The 18,466-nt window shown below is 39.7% G+C and overlaps 1 protein-coding gene across 1 annotated transcript in view; it reads right to left on the bottom strand.

The window, feature by feature from the left end:
• SEMA3G (semaphorin 3G) overlaps positions 1-18,466 on the bottom strand; it is a gene marked incomplete at its 5' end in the record, with an annotated part of 110,008 nt that overhangs the window by 43,830 nt on the left and 47,712 nt on the right. The window contains 2 exons of the mRNA XM_081316992.1: positions 9,551-9,613; positions 15,770-15,930. Of these exons, the coding sequence (XP_081173118.1) occupies positions 9,551-9,613; positions 15,770-15,930 (224 nt within the window). The remainder of the gene's footprint in view (positions 1-9,550; positions 9,614-15,769; positions 15,931-18,466) is intronic.

Raw genomic sequence — 18,466 nt, 5'->3', positions numbered from 1 at the left:
TTCCATATTTTCAGCTTTCAAGTTTTCCCTTTGAGAACCTTACCAGAACAAACAGCGGATAGATCTCAACCAGAGATTTGTGTTTCATATCAGGTTAATGCCTTTTAATCCGAAAATGTTATTCTTTCAAGGAACAATAAACAGGCATAACATTTTTTATCATATATGTAATAGCAGAAAAATAAGTCACATTTTAAAATATTTTGTATTACATTATCCTGGTCTAGATGGCAGAAGTGTGGAAAATGCATATTTTAAACATTTTAAATTTTGTCATATAAGGTTTTTATTTTATTTTTTTCATACTTTAGGGACCACGATTTAGTACACATTTGCAGATTTAATATGCTAGATTTAGTATTTATGCATGCACTGGAATCTGAAATTAATTTCTTACAAAATGATGTTTTTGTTAGATTATTTTGCTATATTTTTAAATTTGTAACACTTGAAAATCCTAGAAATGTCGTTGTTGTTAGTTGCGAAGTCGGGTCCGACCCATCGCGAACCCATGGACAACGTTCCTCCAGGCCTTCCTGTCCTCTACCGTCTTCTGGAGTCCGTTTAAGCTCACCCTTACTGCTTCAGTGACTCCACTTCATTCTCTGTCGTCCCCTTCTTCTCTTGCTCTCAGTCTTTCCCAGCATTAGGCTCTTCTCCAGTGAGTCCTTCCTTCTCAATAGGTGGCCAAAGTATTTGAGTTTCAACTTCAGGATCTGGCCTTCTAAAGAGCAGTCAGGGTTGATCTCGTCTAGGACTGACCGGTTTGAATGCCTTGCAGTCCAAGGGACTTCCAGGAGTCTTCTCCAGCACCATAGTTTAAAGGCCTCAATTCTTTGGTGCTCAGCCTTTCTTATGGTCCAACTTTCACAGCCATACATTGCAACTGGGAAAACCATGGCCTTGACTATACGCACTTTTGTTGGCAGGATGATGTCTCTGCTTTTTAGTATGCTGTCTAGATTTGCCATGGCTTTCCTCCCCAGAAGCCAGCGTCTTTTAATTTCTTGGCTGCAGTCCCCATCTGCAGTGAACTTGGAGCCCAGGAAAATAAAATCTGTCACTACCTCCATTTCTTTCACAAATATTTGCCAGGAATTGAGAGGGCCGGATGCCATGATCTTGGTTTTCTTAATGTTAAGTTTCAAGCCAACGTTTGCATTCTCCTTCTTCACCTGCAACAAGAGGCTCTTTAGTTCCTCTTCACTTTCTGCCATTAGAGTGGTATCATCTGCATATCTTAGGTTGTTCATATTTCTCCCAGCAATCTTAATTCCAACTTTTTATTCATCTAGCCATGCCTTTCTCATGATGTGCTCTTCATATAAGTTAATTAGGCAGGGCGACAATATACAGCCTTGCCGGACTCCTTTCCCAATTTTGAACCAATCAGTGGTTCCGTGTCCAGTTCTCACTGTTGCTTCTTGGCCCACATATAGGTTTCTCAAGAGATAAATAAGTTGGTCTGGTATTCCCATCTCTTTAAGAACTTGCCACAATTTGTTGTGATCAACACAATCAAAGGCTTTAGCATAGTCAATGAAGCAGAAGTAGATGTTCTTCTGGAACTCCCTAGCTTTCTCCATGATTCAGCATATGTTGGCAAGTTAATCTCTAGTTCCTCTGCCTCTTCGAAATCCTGCCTGTACTTCTAGTATTTATCGATCCATATACTGCTGGAGTCTAGCTTGTAGGATTTTAAGCATGTGAAATGAGTGCAATGGTGCAATAGTTTGAACATTCTTTGGCATTGCCTTTCTTTGGAATTGGAATGTAAACTGACCTTTTCCAATCCTGTGGCCACTGTTGAGTTTTCCAAATTTGCTGGCAAATTGAGTGTAGTACTTTTACTGCATCGTCTTTTAAGATTTTGAAAAGCTCAGCTGGAATACTGTCACCTCCACTAGCTTTGTTGTTGCTCAGATTTCCTAAGGCCCATTTCACTTCACATTCTAGGATGTCTGGCTCGGGGTCAGTGACCACCCAATTGTGGTTATCTGGGATGTTAAGTTCGTTCTTGTATAGTTCTTCTGTGTAGTTTTGCTACCTCTTCTTAATCTCTTCTGCCTCTGTTAGGTCCCTGCCATTTTGGTCATTTATCATGCCCATTTTTGCATGAAACGTTCCCTTCATATCTCCAATTTTCTTGAAGAGATCTCTAGTTCTCCCTATTCTGTTGTTTTCTTCTATTTCTTTGCACTGTTCATTTAAGAAGGCATTCTTACCTCTTCTAGCTATTCTCTGGAATTCTGCATTCAATTGGGCGTATCTTTCTTTTTCTCCCTTGCCTTTCGCTTCCCTCCTTTCCTCAGCTATTTGCAGAGCTTCCTCAGACAGCCATTTTGCTTTCTTGCATTTCTTTTTCTTTGGGATGGTTTTAGTTGCTACCTCTTGTACAATGTTGCGAACCACCGTCCATAATTCTTCAGGCACTCTATCAGATCTAATTCCTTAAATCTATTTGTCACCTCTACTGTGTATTCATCAGGGATTTGATTTAGCTCATATCTGAGTGGTCTAGTGCTTTTCCCTACTTTCTTCAATTTAAGGCTAAATTTTGCAACAAGAAGCTCATGATCTGAATCACAGTCAGCTCCTGGTCTTGCTTTTACTGGGTGCAGAGCACATAGTAAATCTGATTTCTGTGTTGGCCGTTTGGCGATGTCCATATGTAGATCCGTCTGTTGGGTTGTTGGTTGTTGCTATGACCATTGTATTCTCTTGGCAAAATTCTATCAGCCTGTGCCCTGCTTCATTTTGTACTCCAAGGCCAAACTTGCCTGTTATTCCAGTTATCTTTTGGCTTCCTACTTTAGCATTCCAATCCCCCATGATGATAAGGACATCATTTTTTGGTGTTAATTCTATAAGGTGCTATAGGGCTTTATAGAACCGGTCAATTTCATCCTCTTCGGCACCAGTGTTTGGGGCATAAACTACTGTGATATTGAATGGTTTGTCTTGGATTCGCACTGAGATCATTCTGTCACTTTGGGGATTGTATCCCAGTATCCTAGGAATAGAAAAGCTTAATTAAAAAAATCAGTGCAATTATTCGGTGCATTTATATCCCATCTTTTTCCAAGAGCTCAAGGCTGTTTACACTGTGATGGCCTTTCAATTTATCCTAATAGTAGCCAACCTCTGAGAATTGTTGGGTTGACAGAGAATGGTATCAATAGAAGAGAATATCTGTAGTTCAGTATTGAACTATGGAGTCCTTGGTCTCTAAGCTTGGTTATAGTCTTACTAGCATTAATAATGTTACCTAGTTTGGAATGAAGTCTCTGCAAGAAAACAGCTAAACCCACATAGCATCAAGGACTCCAAGGACAAAGAATGACTGCCACAACCCAAACTAATAGGTTTTCATGACTAAGGGTGAACATAACTTGGATCTCCTTGGTGCTGGTCCCAACTATTAAACACACTGGTTGTCTTTTTCAGGTCTCATTATGATTTAGGAATCCAGAGATTGAAAGTCATATCCCAGGTTCAAAGAGTTCCCTATTTCTCAGATTAGGCTACAAAAGAGATTACAGTTATAGATACTATAAAGCTAAAACAAAGACATCATTTCATATAACCACTATATCTAACAGCAAGGGATTATGTGAGTTGTAATTCAAAACATCTGGAAGGCACCAAGTTGACTGGCCTAAGCTAATTATTTTTCTGCATCCAACTCTCTCCTCATGAGTTAGCTTCCTTCTTCCTTTCTTCCTCCTCCTTTCTTCTCCCCATTCCTTCTACTACTGCTGCTATTTTAATATGACATGGGGAGTTCTAATGAATCTGTCAACCATGATTAACCTGTTTCCATTTTGCTGATTTGTGGTGCTTAGACAATCCTTTTAGCTCTTAGCCTTTTAAATATACTTCAGGAGAAATTTCTTTCCTTCAGACAAGAGGGCACTAGAATTCAGTGGGGAAAACAGCAGCACCTTAAAATAAGAATTAGATTTATTTTCCTTATCCATCTTATGGACGATTACTTGACCATGAGCCAGCAGTGCGCAGCAATAGCAAAAAAGCTAATACAATCCTGTGTTGTATAAACAGAGGCAGAGAATCAAGATCATGCGAAGTATTAGTACCGCTTTATAAAACCCTAGTAAGATGACACTTCGAATACTGCAACCAAATTTGGTCACCATGCTACAAAAAAGATGTCAAGATCTTGGAAAAAGTTCAGAGAAGAGCAACTAAAATGATCAAAGGCTTGGAGACTAAAACACATGAAGAATGGATGCAGGACTTGGGTTTGGCTAACCTAAAGAAAAGAAGAAATAGGGAGACATGATAGCAGTATTCCAGTATTTGAGGCACTGCCACAAAGAAGAGAGCATCAAACTATTCTCCAAAGCACCAGAGGGCAAGACAAGAAACAATGGTTAGAAACTGACCACAGAGAGAAGCAACCAGTGGAACAGTTTGCCTTCAAAATCGTGGGTGCTCCATCACTGGAGATTTTTAAGAAGAGATTAGACCAGGGCTTTTCAACCAGTGGTACGGGTACCACCTGTGGTACATTGGCACCTGGCAGGTGGTACACGACCATCCTAGAAAAGTGGTAGAAGGGGAGGGGAATGAGCTGAACTGGTGGCAGCACCGTACAAGCCTGAGCGAGAGATGGCTGAAACTGCAGGGCTGTCAGGGCTCAGCAGAAGCGCCAGGATCAGCACTGCTTTCCAGCTGATTGGCGCTTCTTTGGGGCTGTCAGGGCTCAGCAGAAGTCCCAGGATCAGCACCAGGCTCCAGATGGAGCTCGGTGCTGATCCTGGTGCTTCTGAGCCCAGAAGTGCCAATCAACTGGAATGTTGTAGCATCTCCAGGCTCTTGTGATTTACATTCAGATACTTGGCAACTGATTCATATTTATGATAGTCACAGTGTCCAAGGATCATGTGAAGTGACCAAAACCTGCTTCAACCACCCAGCAGACGGGGGGAATAAAAACCAAACACCCCCCCCCACCCCTGCTGCCAACCCTCAACAGAAATGCTCACAACGATAAAAACCTCGGACAGGAGGAAGAGCGCTGCCGGGCGGGCAGGCATGTGTCTTGCTCGGCTGTGGCTTGGGGGGCACTTTTTTCAGTGCCATTGTAACTTTGAATAATCACTAAGCGAACTGTTGTAAGTCGAGGACTACCTGTACTTCATCACTTTTTTCCTTTTTTTGGTCATCAAGTTTTTGACACCTTGCTAGGCGACTGGTGGTACTCGGATGTTGCCATATCCTAAGTGGTACAATGGGTGAAAAGGGTGAAAAGCCCTGGACTAGACAGTCACCTGTCAGAAACGGTATAAAACAGAGAAGATGTACAAACATATTCACCTACTGATGAACTGAAAGTCCAAATAGCCGAGCAAGTGCCTAAGTAAAAAAGGAGAAATTTAAAGTAACGACTTTCAATAATTCTTTAGAAAAAAATGCAATTTCCTATGAAGTTATTTATATAATATTTGTCTGTGGTCACATATCCAAATTATGATGGGTAATCTATACAACTTTTAAAAGGCAATTGAAATATAAAATCAGATAGTATTAAACTCCAATAAAACAAAATGCAGAATACCTTGGAATTACAAATGCACAACATCTGGCATCAAAATGCCTCTCCTCAAATAAGCTGTGTCTCACCTACTACAGGGGGTGCGTCAAAGCAAGATCCCCCAAGAGATGCAAGAAGCAAAGTTCTTTTTTCACTCTTTTCATACCCTGTACCAACACCCAGTTCTTCAGCTCCATCCACTGAATAGCACTGAACATAAATACAGATAAGTAAGAAGAATAAGAGTTCCTTGATGAACTAAAAATCCAATATTCTTTAATGGCTCTTGGTGTATTACGTAAGGCTTCATTTTATATAAGTGGAAAGATTATAAGCTAAACCTAGAATGTGTCTGGCAGCAAGCTCATGGAAAGAGTTATCGGACCTCTAAGCCACAGTCAAAAAATGTACTGGAGAACTGGACATATTTTCCACTTTTATTATTCTAACAATGCTTTTAACTAACAAGGAGGATAGTGAAGACATGGCATTTTAACTCCATTACATTAGTGGATCTTTAATAGCTGGTGTATTCTATAAATGTAATCATTGCTTCTATTGATCCATTCCTTCTGGATAACATTGGTCAAGTTCTCATGTATCCTATTAAGAGCAGAAATGCTGGGAAAAGAACACTTTTTTTCTGCAGCTACAAGAACAGATTTCTTTATTTTGTGTTTCTAGCAGCAAAGAATGAGCATTTTAAGACTCCCCTCAAAGCCTGCAGCTTTTTTTCAGACTGCAAAATAAATACCATAAGGCTGAAGGGAGTGATACTCACTCTTGGGAACCATCACAGTGAGATAGACTGTCAACAAAAGATCCCAGGGTTCTCATAGGCCCCACATTTACCCCCCTCCCCATCTCAGATTATTGCTTGCAAGATGTAGAAGCAAAGAATAGGCACTACATACTAGTAATAAGATCTATAGTGAATCTAACACCAAAATGCAATCCAGTAGACAGCTTGATGTCTCCTGAGAATGTGTTCTGCAATCAATACCTAATGAGTTCTTGCCTCCCCAATCTGTATAAAGAAGATGGAATTTCAGCAATAAGAATCCCAAACTTCAACGGTAGAGAGTACAGTACCCCAAGGAATAAGATCAGAATCAAGAATCAAGCTCAAACTGATGATATTGTACTAATGCCTTTAAACTGTGATGCTGGAGAAAAAGCTGAGAATACCCTAGCCCACAAAAAGAACAGATCATTCAATATTAGATTAAGTAAGATTAGACAACCGCCTAGAAACACTAATAATGGAGCAATGCTATTTTGAGCATATAATACAAAGGTTACCGGAGAAGATGCTAATGTTTTGGAAAACTGAAGCAATCCACAGGAAAGCTAAGAAAAGATAAGAGCATTAGATACGATCTCTGACGACACAAGCATAAGATCACAAAAACCCAAAAGAGCAGTTAACATCAGATAATCTTAAAAAAATAATGGCCACCAAGTCATAAATATCCAGTAAAAAGCCTGTGAGTGTCAGGCACAAGTGACCAGGAACAGGATTTGAGCTAAAAACACTAAAAGTTTATTACATATTATTTAACCACAAGGGGTGTGGTGGCCTAGCAATTCAAATGCTGGGCTTGTCGATCAGAAGGTAGGCAGTTTGGGATACAAGTACCGGGTGAGCTCCCATTCTTAACCCAGCTCCTGCCAACCTAGCAGTTTGAAATCATGCAAATGCAAGCAGATAAATAGGTGGGAGGGTAAGAACAGCATTCCATGTGTCTCAGTATATAGCCATGCTGGCCAAATTATTACGGAACATCACTTATTACCTTACCTATACACAAAAATCTGATCTACTAATGGTCAAGTCAAATTGGTGCTAGATAAAAGTCAATAGAATTCACAGGGGGCTGGACTTAAGTCTCTTGTGGAAGCACAGTGACTCCAAACTGATAACATGTTTGACCCTGCCCTCTGGGTCAGGCTGCTAATCTCTTACAGTGAAATGGATTGGACTGAAAGACACTGGCCCAAATTCACTCATGCCTAAATCGGAAATGGAATAGACATTCTACTGATTTCCAGACCAGCCCCTCAACCACTACAGCAGACTGACACTTCTTATGAGCAGGCCCATATTTAGCAAATTACTCCAATCTGAAAGTCATTACAGTATTGCATTTCCAGAAAGATCTGCCTTTACTAGGAAAGGATATAATTAGACCACTATTAAAATGGAGGAAAAGAAGTCTTGAGCATAACCCACTAGGAGCACTCCCAAACTATCTGCATATCAGCTATTCCTCCTAATGTGAGCTCTCGTACCCCTTTGAATCAAGCTTTGTTAGCCTGCATTTACCCTTGTACAGTTTCTCAAAACCATATGGTAGACGAGAACATACATCATCAGCCTAAGAAGAATACTGCAATAGGTTTAATATAGATGTTAACTGAAATTCTGGACAGACCGGGCAAATCCATGATCAGATATGACATCTACACTCCACAAAAATAAAACTAGCATGAGATAAATTCACTGGGAATATGAGGAACTGCAGTTCAATGCAGCTGCAATGTATCAAGGTGGGTAATGCTGCTGTAGAAGGAACTATGGAAATCATATGTGATTGGATGAAAAAAAAAGTTTTGTTTTTATTTTAATGCAAACTTACCTTAGGCTTACTTTCCAAATCTATAGATTAATAGAAAATTTATTGTCTATTAATATGTGGATGCTACTGGATTTTGGGATGCAGTTTTATGAACAAACAGCATAAAGCAATATGCAGATATTTTATAATTGGAATACGTTCTCAAAAATGTTTACAGTAGAGGAAACAACAATCAAAACTATGTCATTCTAGGAAAAAAAGCCTATAAAATAAATACTTTAGGAAAAACTTTTACAAAAACGTGTACATAAATAAGAAGCATTTATTTTTGGTGAGCACTATGAGAAAAAAAACTCAATTCAGAAGAGATGCCAAAAGTAGCATGGAACAAATTTAGCATTGGAAAACATGAAAAACTGAGCAAAACTGATACTGGCAGATTTTCTCATCCCTGCTTTTCTTGGATTAACTGACTGCATGGAACTGAATACCGACGGATTGGCGATTACAACAGGAGAAGCTGCTGACTTCAAGCCCAATTTGTGGATTTTCCTAGGAATCTGGCTGGTGTCTGAAGTGGGATTTAAGACCAGATAAATATCTGACCTGATTTAGGAAAGTTCCTCTCCTATGTAATTATTAGGAAGAAAAAAACCTAAGGGACTTTGGACAATACGCCACCAATTCAGAATAGCCTGAACTTACAAAATAAGTAAGCTTGCTAAGACAGTACATGATTCCCAACAAATGCAAGACCTTGGAAGATTTGTTTACATGGCTATGAGAGCCAGGGCAACAGCCTATGTTGGAAAATGCATGCGCTAAAATAAAGCATGGTGCAAAGTCATCACTGGCATTTTCCCCACCTCCTTTATTAAACTGGTATCCACCTATCCTTGAGTAGACGGAAAACTATGCTAGTGTGAAATTTACTGTCCCACTAACAACCCATATACCCTGACTACATCTGTTCCCTTTCCTTCCCATCACGCCTATGAGTAACAAAACTTTTAGACTCCTTGAGTTTGCTCTTTGATGATGTCAGAATAAAGGGGAAATAATGCATTAATAGTATAGATCAGGATGACTTAAGCCTCATGCAGCTGGGGATGAAATCAAGAATGCCATGGGGCACAACAGATACCAAGTCGTTTTTGTGCTGTGGGTACGTAGGTACAAGTGAGGAAATACCGTAGATCCCTCATCTCCATCCTCACAGAATGCAATTTGCTTAAGTTAGGGTAGGGAGTGATGTTCAACGACGGATGGATCCTTTGTGTAGAATAAAATTTTTGAAAAAGAAAATCCCAAGGGGACCGCAGACATTTTCAGAAGCTGCAAATTCATTTCAAATATGTCACAGAGCGGCGATGAAATTTAGCATAAGCATTTTACAAGCCATGGGATGACCTACCGCTATGTCCTTTCCTTTCCGGAAGCATTCTTCTTTCTGCCCAGGAAGGGGTGGCCAGTAAATCTGTAAAAGAAGACAAACTTGAATTCAAATCAATTGAAGAACGTGCCTGAGGGACTGGGGATCTTCTGAATCAGAAGAGTAGTTTCAGTTCAGTAAATCCCAAGTTTCAGGATCTGCTCTGTAGGCGATATTTTGGAAACATCAAAAAGTCTTTGTAAGGCTGGCTCCAGTTACCATGAATAAAACTCTCCCAGAGATAATATTATCGAATTTACTTATCTCCCCGAAACCCCACAGATCTTTGTCAGTCTTAAGCCAAGTGACTACAAGTAGCCAAGCAAGCAAGATGAAGCAGCTCTTGGACTCAACAAAGCACTCTCCACTCTGAAGTAATATAGGAAAATAGTTTCTCTCTGCAGAAGAAGGAGCAAATTAAGCAATAACCATAACTCTAAAATGAGCATAAACCATTTATTTATGTTATGTAATAAATGCCAAACATAGTCGAAAACCACAAGACAAGCAAATAAAGAGACCAGACAAGGGAAAAACCACCTCAGTCATTAAAATGAGTAGTTCAAATAAATTCATAAAGACAAGTGGACAATTGATAAATGGTTGAACCAAGTAGAAATAAGAACGGAACTCATGAGGTACAACGTTGAAGTGATGACAGAATTTAAAAAAAACCACAAGGGAAAAAAAGAATAACTCAGAATACAGTTAAGCGTTATAAATCATATGTAGTAACTGTCAAAAAAAATCTTAGCAAAACAAGCACTAAACAAAAAGAGAAATAAAGAAGAAAATAATCAGTAAAAGGAAAAGACAATTACGTGTAACCACCAGAAAGTGCTACCATACCAAGATTTCACACCTTAATTTTCTACTGGACATGGCCCCATCTATCTCATGCCACCAGCTGCAAAACCACACAGGTAAGTTACAAGCAGCTAAAAAAAAATCTAGATTTTTCCAAAAACAGAAAACCAGCTTTTAAAACTCTCTCATTTATTTTATTTATTTATTTATTTTATTTTTTATTTTAATTCCATTTATATCCCGCCCTTCTCCGAAGACTCAGGGCGGCTTACAAGCTTAGCAGTATTTCTACTGTGGGTGGAATATTCAATCAAGTGTGTTTCTCCTGCAGTTTTTTTTTTAATTGGCAGATTGACTGCCCATCATCTATCATGCATCCTGACTCCTGGTTCACATTTCACACTGACTCAGTAACACTCCTGAAAGTGGTTGTGATCTGCAATTGGTGTAGACAAAACAAAGGAAAGCATGTTGGCTTTACACGCATTGGGTATGGCTGGCAAGTCGAGGGGGTCATCACGCATGGCAAGGCTCAGAAGCAACATTTAAGAGTTTCTCGAGGATGATGAAAGGGAAGCAAGGCAATGGAAGAAATAGAAGGCTAAGAAAATGGACCACTAATTAGATCATCATAAGAGACGTCCTCGGACAAGCGCTGGCTCTTCGGCTTTGAAACGGAGATGAGCACCGGCCCCTAGAGTCAGAAATGACTAGCAAGCATGTGCAGGGGAACCTTTACCTTTTAAGAAATGTTAGAACCATCAAAAATGAAAACTAGAGGATGAAACCAGAAGGCATGAAAAAAAGAGAAAGTTGGTGTGATGACTTCCTCAGATGCTTCCCCAGGCGATAGTTCAGGTGAGGAAGAGCCTGACCCAGGGATGCTGGTGGGAGATGTGGAGAAACATCTGGAGGTTGCCAGAGGGCATGAGCCAGGAGCGGAGGGGCCGAGCACAGTGGAGCAACCAGAGGAGCAGCTGGACAGGAGAGGCACTGTTGCAGCTGGGAAGCCCAGAGGCTTCAGAAAGAGAAGGCGTGCAGCTACAGCTGGTCAGTGGCAATCAGGACAAACTGTCTCCTCCTTCACAGCATGTAGGGCTGAGAGGAGGTAGGCATAACGAAGGTCAGCCAGGTTACTTGTGAGGCGGCAGCCTTGTCCTGTTGATGAAGCAGGAAGCAGTTATTTAGTTCAGCAAGTGGAGTGTAACAACATGTCCATTTCCTTGTTGTGTGTTCTTAGCCTTTGTGATTCTTGACTTGACTCAGACTGGATTCTGTGTCTTGAACTTTGGATCACGCTTCTTGAACTCTGGACTTGCCTTTGTCTAGTGGATTTGCCTTGCCTTTGCACTGTGGACTGGCGCTGGCTTCTCTTGAGTAGCCTGTTGAACTCATTGGGGGTGTGCTGGTGTTGGTGAAGTGAATTACTGGGGAATACTCATTTGGACTTGGAAGCCTTAATAAAGACTCCCAACATCCGTGGTGCGTGGATGTGGGTGGGGGTGGGACAGCACAGTTCAATGCTGAAAACCGAATTAAATTTTATTATGTTACTTGAAATTAATCTATTAATCTATCTACTCTGAGAAAATGAATTTAAGAGGCTATCTCAGTATTTCAAATATAAAGGAGTCTCTGGGATTGTTTTATGTTATTGAGCTGTAGTTTCATGACACAAGAGAGAATTAAGATAAAATCTTAAATAAGGAACTTCTGATTAACCCTAACCTGACCCCACAACTTGGCACTTTTATCCCTACTTGTTTATGCAAGCCCAAGACCTGATTTATAAAGTTTGTTTTACTGGCGGATGAGCTGGCAGAGAATTGTAGAGAAACATTCAGTTTTAAAAAGAAGTATAGAGGAGTAAATGTTGACTCTTTTGTGTGGTCTCACACCCTCAGGAACTTAGCTATGCATAAATGACAAATTGCTATTTCTAAAAACCTTACATTTTACAACTGGCTAAGATTTCATCCAACGGCAGTAGTGCTCAAAATCTTCCTTTCAAAATGGCCATGAGAAGCCAAGCTATATAATTAAGGAGAATAAATTTGCTCTTGTCCCATAGAATATATCATACAGGCTTGTCTCAATGTCTCCTATTAATAAAATAACAACAGGGATGGACTCCTGCAGGGCAGTCAGGTAAGCAATACAAAAGCCTGAAGACTAACTAAAATGAAAGCCATAATTTTGGCTTTCAGCTGCTGTATTTTAAAAACCGAAGTACCAAAAAATGAAGTGACCAACATTAATGAATAATAGTGCATGAATATCAAGTAGCCATAACTAATACAACATTTGAGCAGAATATACTCAGATACATCATAAGATCATGATGGAATTGATCTAAAGGGAAAAATGAAAATCTTTCAACAGAGAACTCTATATAGTCTGTTCAGAAGCACCCCTGATCTTACTGTTGATCCTTCCTGCTTCAAAACCTAAGTTGTTTTAGATGTCCTTTCTTTACATATAAAACTGAAGAGAAGACAAACACATCCCTGGCTGAGGACCATTTAGTTGAAAGTCAAAACAGTATCTGATCATATGAAACTATAGGTTATGAGTCTTTATTCCCTAGGTGCTGGATTCCTACTTTTTCAAAACTGTTAATGGAGACTTCCTCTATCAACCTTCCATCTAGCTAATGATGATACTGGCTAGTGATTATGAGAATTAAAACCAAAAACGTCTAGAGGGAACCAGATTAAAGAAGGCAGAACTAATGCCAAGACCTATATAGCTGCACACTCAGAGGATATCTATTGCATTCCCTCTTCTCTCAAACATCCATACACATAAATCTCTTCAGTCTAGGTACAGTGCACACAGATATAACTAGTTTTCTTCTGTTGTCACTGCATCTATTATATTCTTCAGATTAATGAAATGACTTTTCTTTTATTGACTGATTCAGTAAGACCAGATTTAGACAGTGACTTTATATTACATCTTTACATGGATTGGAGGAAAAGTTTGTTATGACTCATGTGGGCCAGGCAGAAGCCAATAACACAAAGAAGACAGTCTTCGATGGAAACCCTATCTTGACTAAACCAATTAGATTGTCTCTCTTCAAATCACTCAACAAATCCCATCACATTAGTTATAGAACATACTTAAGCATATGTTCCAAGTCATATTAGATCTGTGCATTTGCAGTGACCCCACAAAGAACAAATGGGACACAACCCATAATTTACCTTTAACTTGCAGCTTATGCATTTGCAAATAGCTTTCACTGAATATACATCCTTGCACAAAGGGATCAAGCAATTCTCTTCCACATGCATGATTTAGAGAATATAATGTTGGCCGGACCAAAAGAGGAAAAAATTCTGGATTTAATTTCTCATTGGCCAGATTCCCTCTAGATACTCTTGATTTTTTCTTTATAGGCTTATGAAAGTGTAAATGGCCTATCTCACAGAATTAATGAACAAAGAAACAAAACAATTATCATTAAGAAGTTTGCACAGTACTTGTACTAAAAACTCCTAACCTGTCAGATCTCATTTCCTATCTCAATTTATTCTAAGGTTGACCTAGCAGTTGATTTACTCATTTTACATGTATGGCAGAAATCCTTCTGTAAACTTCTATAAAATACTCAAAACTTGATTGTGTCTCAGCTTCCCATGCTTTCAATTATTTTAATTGCAATATAATCTCTTTTGGGCTGTATGTTTTGCAAAACCCTCATCCATCTATCCAATCTGGTGTCACATTTCTGGCTTCTATTGAAGAAAGTTTGCTCTGCTCTTGACTCTAGCAGAACTTAGACCTGACTTTGCAGAGCTCCTTCTGTCCATCTCAAGTTTCAACTTCTATGGAAGAAAATCTCCTCTAGGGATGATTTAATATCCTCATCTAAAACTACTGAAAAGTGCTTGGTCATGCTAGAGCAACATTCAATGAGCACATTTAAAACCACACACAGAGACAAATAAAAACCAGTATGCAACCCTCTGAACTATCCAAAAAGGAGGAATGACTGCTGAAAATAACAGAATTAAAATGGAAGGCAAAATTGACCTGTTTGATTAGGGAAAGACAATAATCACATTTAGTGATTGGAAACCCCTTATGGACTTTTTACAAAAGAAGGGGAAAACGAGCTTTTGATTAGAAAGGGTAGACTTTGGAAAGCGGGAAATTATGATGTAAACTTAAGAGAGAGAGGACAAAATATAAAAGCATTGATAATAGTTGCTAAGAAAACTGGGAGCCACTTTTTATAATCTTTTCTGTATCATTTTTTTCTGTATTCTTTTTCCTATTTCCTTTCTTATCTATTCACTATTTCTCCTCTATTTTACTTCTTTTCTAAAATTTATATTGTTTTATCTTGTTAAACATTTGTTTAATAAAAACAAACACAACTCAGTGTGCTTGTAGAGGCACTTGACTATTATCATGTAGATAATTAATGTTAAGTATACATTTTATGGCAAGCTTTCCCAATAATATTTAAACTGGCCAGCAAGAGGAAATATATAACTAAGCTTAATAAACACAAGTATAGAGGCAAACTCTTAGTATCTCAACAATTTGCAAAAAGTTCCCATAAATGGCACAGATGGCTACTTCCAAATTGATTTCCAATTTTTTACAGAGCAGGAAATCCAATAATTTCTCTCCCCATTTGCTGCTATGGTCATGGAGAAGCAGCCAGAGCATCCACGGTGGGATGAACTGATAATCTGCAAACTCTAGACTGCCACTCTTCCATTGAAATGGGCAACCAGTCCTGCTGTCCAAAACCTAGGTTTTATAGTCTTCTTCTCTGCTACCTTGGTCCTATTTATCCCCACTGCAAGCAGGTCACTTTTTCCTCCAAAGGAGGTCTCCAACTAGTCAGATTCTTAGAAAACAATTCAAACTGAAGTCTCCTTTCACTTTTCTGAGCTTGACCCCTAATGATCTCACAGACACCTTCATCTAGTTTTCTTGGCAACAATAGGGAAATAACTTGTCATTGTCATCTTTTGGGGTGGGAGGTGAGGAGCCTTCCCAGTCTAGATTGCAGTCCTAGCACTCCATTCACCAGGTACTACCCAGGCTTAAGCCTGCTTAGCTTGGGGTCCAGACAAGATCGGCTAGATGCTAATCACTAATAAAACCATATAATAAATACATTCCCAATATAGAATGAACTGAGAACTTATGGTTCCAGTCTCAGCTGAGTACAGAAAACATTTGATGGCCATAAATAAGCCATAGTCTCTGGCTTCTTTCATTCTGTGTTCTATGAGAATCAGTAGAATAGTCTCCTTTTAGAAGCCACCATAAAGAGGGACCATGTGGAGCAAATTTTAATTATTCTTATGTAAATAATCAGTACTATTACAAAACCTGACTGCAAACAATCCATCTTAAGAGCATTACCTCCTTAACATCCATATTGGTTTGGTCTAGCCGAAGCGAGTAAAGAGTATCCTTTCCTCCAATGAATAGGCGGTCACGGTATTCATCTAGGTACAGGGAGCGAAAGTCTAAAGTTCCCCGGTGACCAAGAAACAGGACTGAGCGGTTAGTGGCCAGGAGATCTAAGAGACAAGAATCAAATGACAAAACAAAAAAGTTAGGAAAAATAAGTTGAAACAGAAGATGTTCTCTGTATCACATAGCTTGGGTAAGTCATTGCTTTGTTTGGGCATAAGGCACAATTCAACAAAAGAGGGTAGCAACAAGTAACAGCAAGTGGCTGAGGATTTGCTGGGATTAAAGTCTCATTCTTTCCAATGTGTCTTGCCCATTACATTTTCCATTTTTGCAAGTATAGTGCTTTGGGTCAATTGCTATAGGATCTTTTGAGGCAATATTTAAACCAATGTCTATTTCTCTACCACTTATCATGGTCAATTGAATTGTAGTATAATTCACCCAATTTTCTTTCTTTACATAGCTCACTGATTTATATATTAACCACAGAGAGAGTTTGCACAACATGGTAAGCAATGTACTGACTAATTAGCAGCTCTGCAGAGCAGACAAAGACATAATGTGTTTTGCTTGATTTTGGGTAATGTGTTTTGTAAGCCCATCTACTGTGGCTTGTAAACCATAGTTATAGCTTGGTGTGCTACATGACTGTAGCCAATTGCAGTTTAATAATAGGCTCATAATCAAATCATAAGAACTAGTTTACTGAATTCATACTGAACGCAAAAGGTGATAGGAAGACATAACAGAATAACAGAGTTGGAAGGGACTTTGGAAGTCCAACCTTCTGCTCAAGCAGAAAACCTTATACCAGGGGTGTCAAACTCAATTTCATTGAGGGCCACATCAGCATTGCGGTTGCCCTCAAGGGGCTGGGTGGGTATGGCCAGGGTGGGTGTGGCCTACTGGGTGGGCGTGGCTAGAGTGCGTATGGCCTACAGGGTGGGCGTGGCCAGCTCTACATCGTTCGCATCAAGGGTGCCTATGGGGGCCTGGGCAGGAGTGGGACAGATCTGAGGGTCTCTGGCAGAAGGAGGGTCTCTGGGCCAGGGCCAAGGCAGTGGGGGCCGTTCCCTCACTGCTTCCAGGATGGCTTCGCGGGCCACATGAAACCACTTCGCGGGCCGGATCCGGCCCCCGGGCCTTGTGTTTGACATGTCTGCCTTATACCATTTCAGACAAATCCAGTCTGTTTTTAAAAATCTCCAGTGTTGGAGCCTCCACAATTTCTGGAGGAAAGTCATTGCACTTATTAATTGTTCTGTCAGAAAATTTCTCCTTGGTTCTAGGTTCGTTCTCACCTTGATTAGTTTCCATCCGTTGCTTTTTGTCCTGCCTTCAGATGCTTTGGAGAATTGCCCCCCTCTTCCTTGTGGCATATCAGTGCCTTATTTTCCCTAAATTCCTCTACAAAACTCATCTTTTCCATGAAGATTTTGGCAGAAATGCTTAGTTGTACTCCAAAATGTTACTAAACCTAAGAATGTATATTTTTAAAAACATATTCAGGTTATTCCTGGATCTCTCTTCTTTTCTTTTTATCTGCTTTAAATTGAGATTGTGATTTTCTCAGGATGAGAATCTTTAGAACTTTATTAAACTGCAAACTTATAGCGTTCCTTCTATTTTTCTCTAGTTCAGGTGAGTAGGAATCTCAAAGTCCCAAAACTCAAAGGTTGTAGAATTACATAATTAAGGGGGTGGGGGACCACTAAAGGGGAAATTTCCTCTGGATCACAAGGCCAGGAAAGGGGAGGGAGGGGTCTTAGAATGGAGCAATCAGCCACATTCAACAACTTTTGCCCTCTTTGCTCTCCTTCACAGAACCCTCTGCAAAAAAGGATCCAAGGGGACCAAAATGGCAGCCATCAAAGCCCCACCCAGTGCGTGTACAGCAGTCATACATATGTAGCAAGGGATGGGGCTTCAATCTGCAGTTCTGCCCACTCTTTTGGTCCCCTTATTCCTCTTGCAGAGAATAAGGGCAAGGTGGATGGACTCAGCTATGGCAATGAGTGCATCGCTGGGACACAAACAGATTAAGGATAGATCATCATGGGGAAAAATCTGTGTAGCTGCTAGAAGTTGAAAATGATTTTATGGCACATATTTAATCAATCAATCTGCTTTGCAGTTGGTTCTGCATAAGGATGCATTAGGGAATTTTCTTTCTGGGTTTTTTTTTCTCCATAGCTATGTTGCCAGATATGGCTGATTTTCAAACTTAGTCTATCTTTTGCTGGCTTCTCCAGCCACATCAAATTTAATCCTATTCTGTTCAGGGTTGGTTGTTTTTTTAACATTACCATGTTGACCCACAGACAGCAGTCCTGAGCCTCTTTACATCATTTTTCCAAAATTCTTTTGGGTTGGAAAGAACAAAAAGTTGGTGGGAAAAGAACTGGAATAGAGAAGAGCAGGGCTGGAGACTGGAATGCTAAATAGAAAGAATCCAAATTATAACCTTTTCTTGTGGTCTTGTTTTGCATAGAAAGATATACACACATGCATACAATTTCCCACTCTTTTTTGTGCTATAAAATGAAGAGAGATCATATGGTTAATTTTCTAGTGCAAGTCAAATGACAAATACATTTCTCATATAAATCAGTGCATGCCAGACGACAGTGACAGATTCAA

This window comes from Vipera berus (assembly GCF_964194415.1).
Source record: "Vipera berus genome assembly, chromosome: 2".
Classification (NCBI taxonomy): Eukaryota; Metazoa; Chordata; class Lepidosauria; order Squamata; family Viperidae; genus Vipera; species Vipera berus.
Note: the sequence above shows the minus strand (reverse complement) of the source record. Positions and strands in the feature narration are given on the sequence as shown.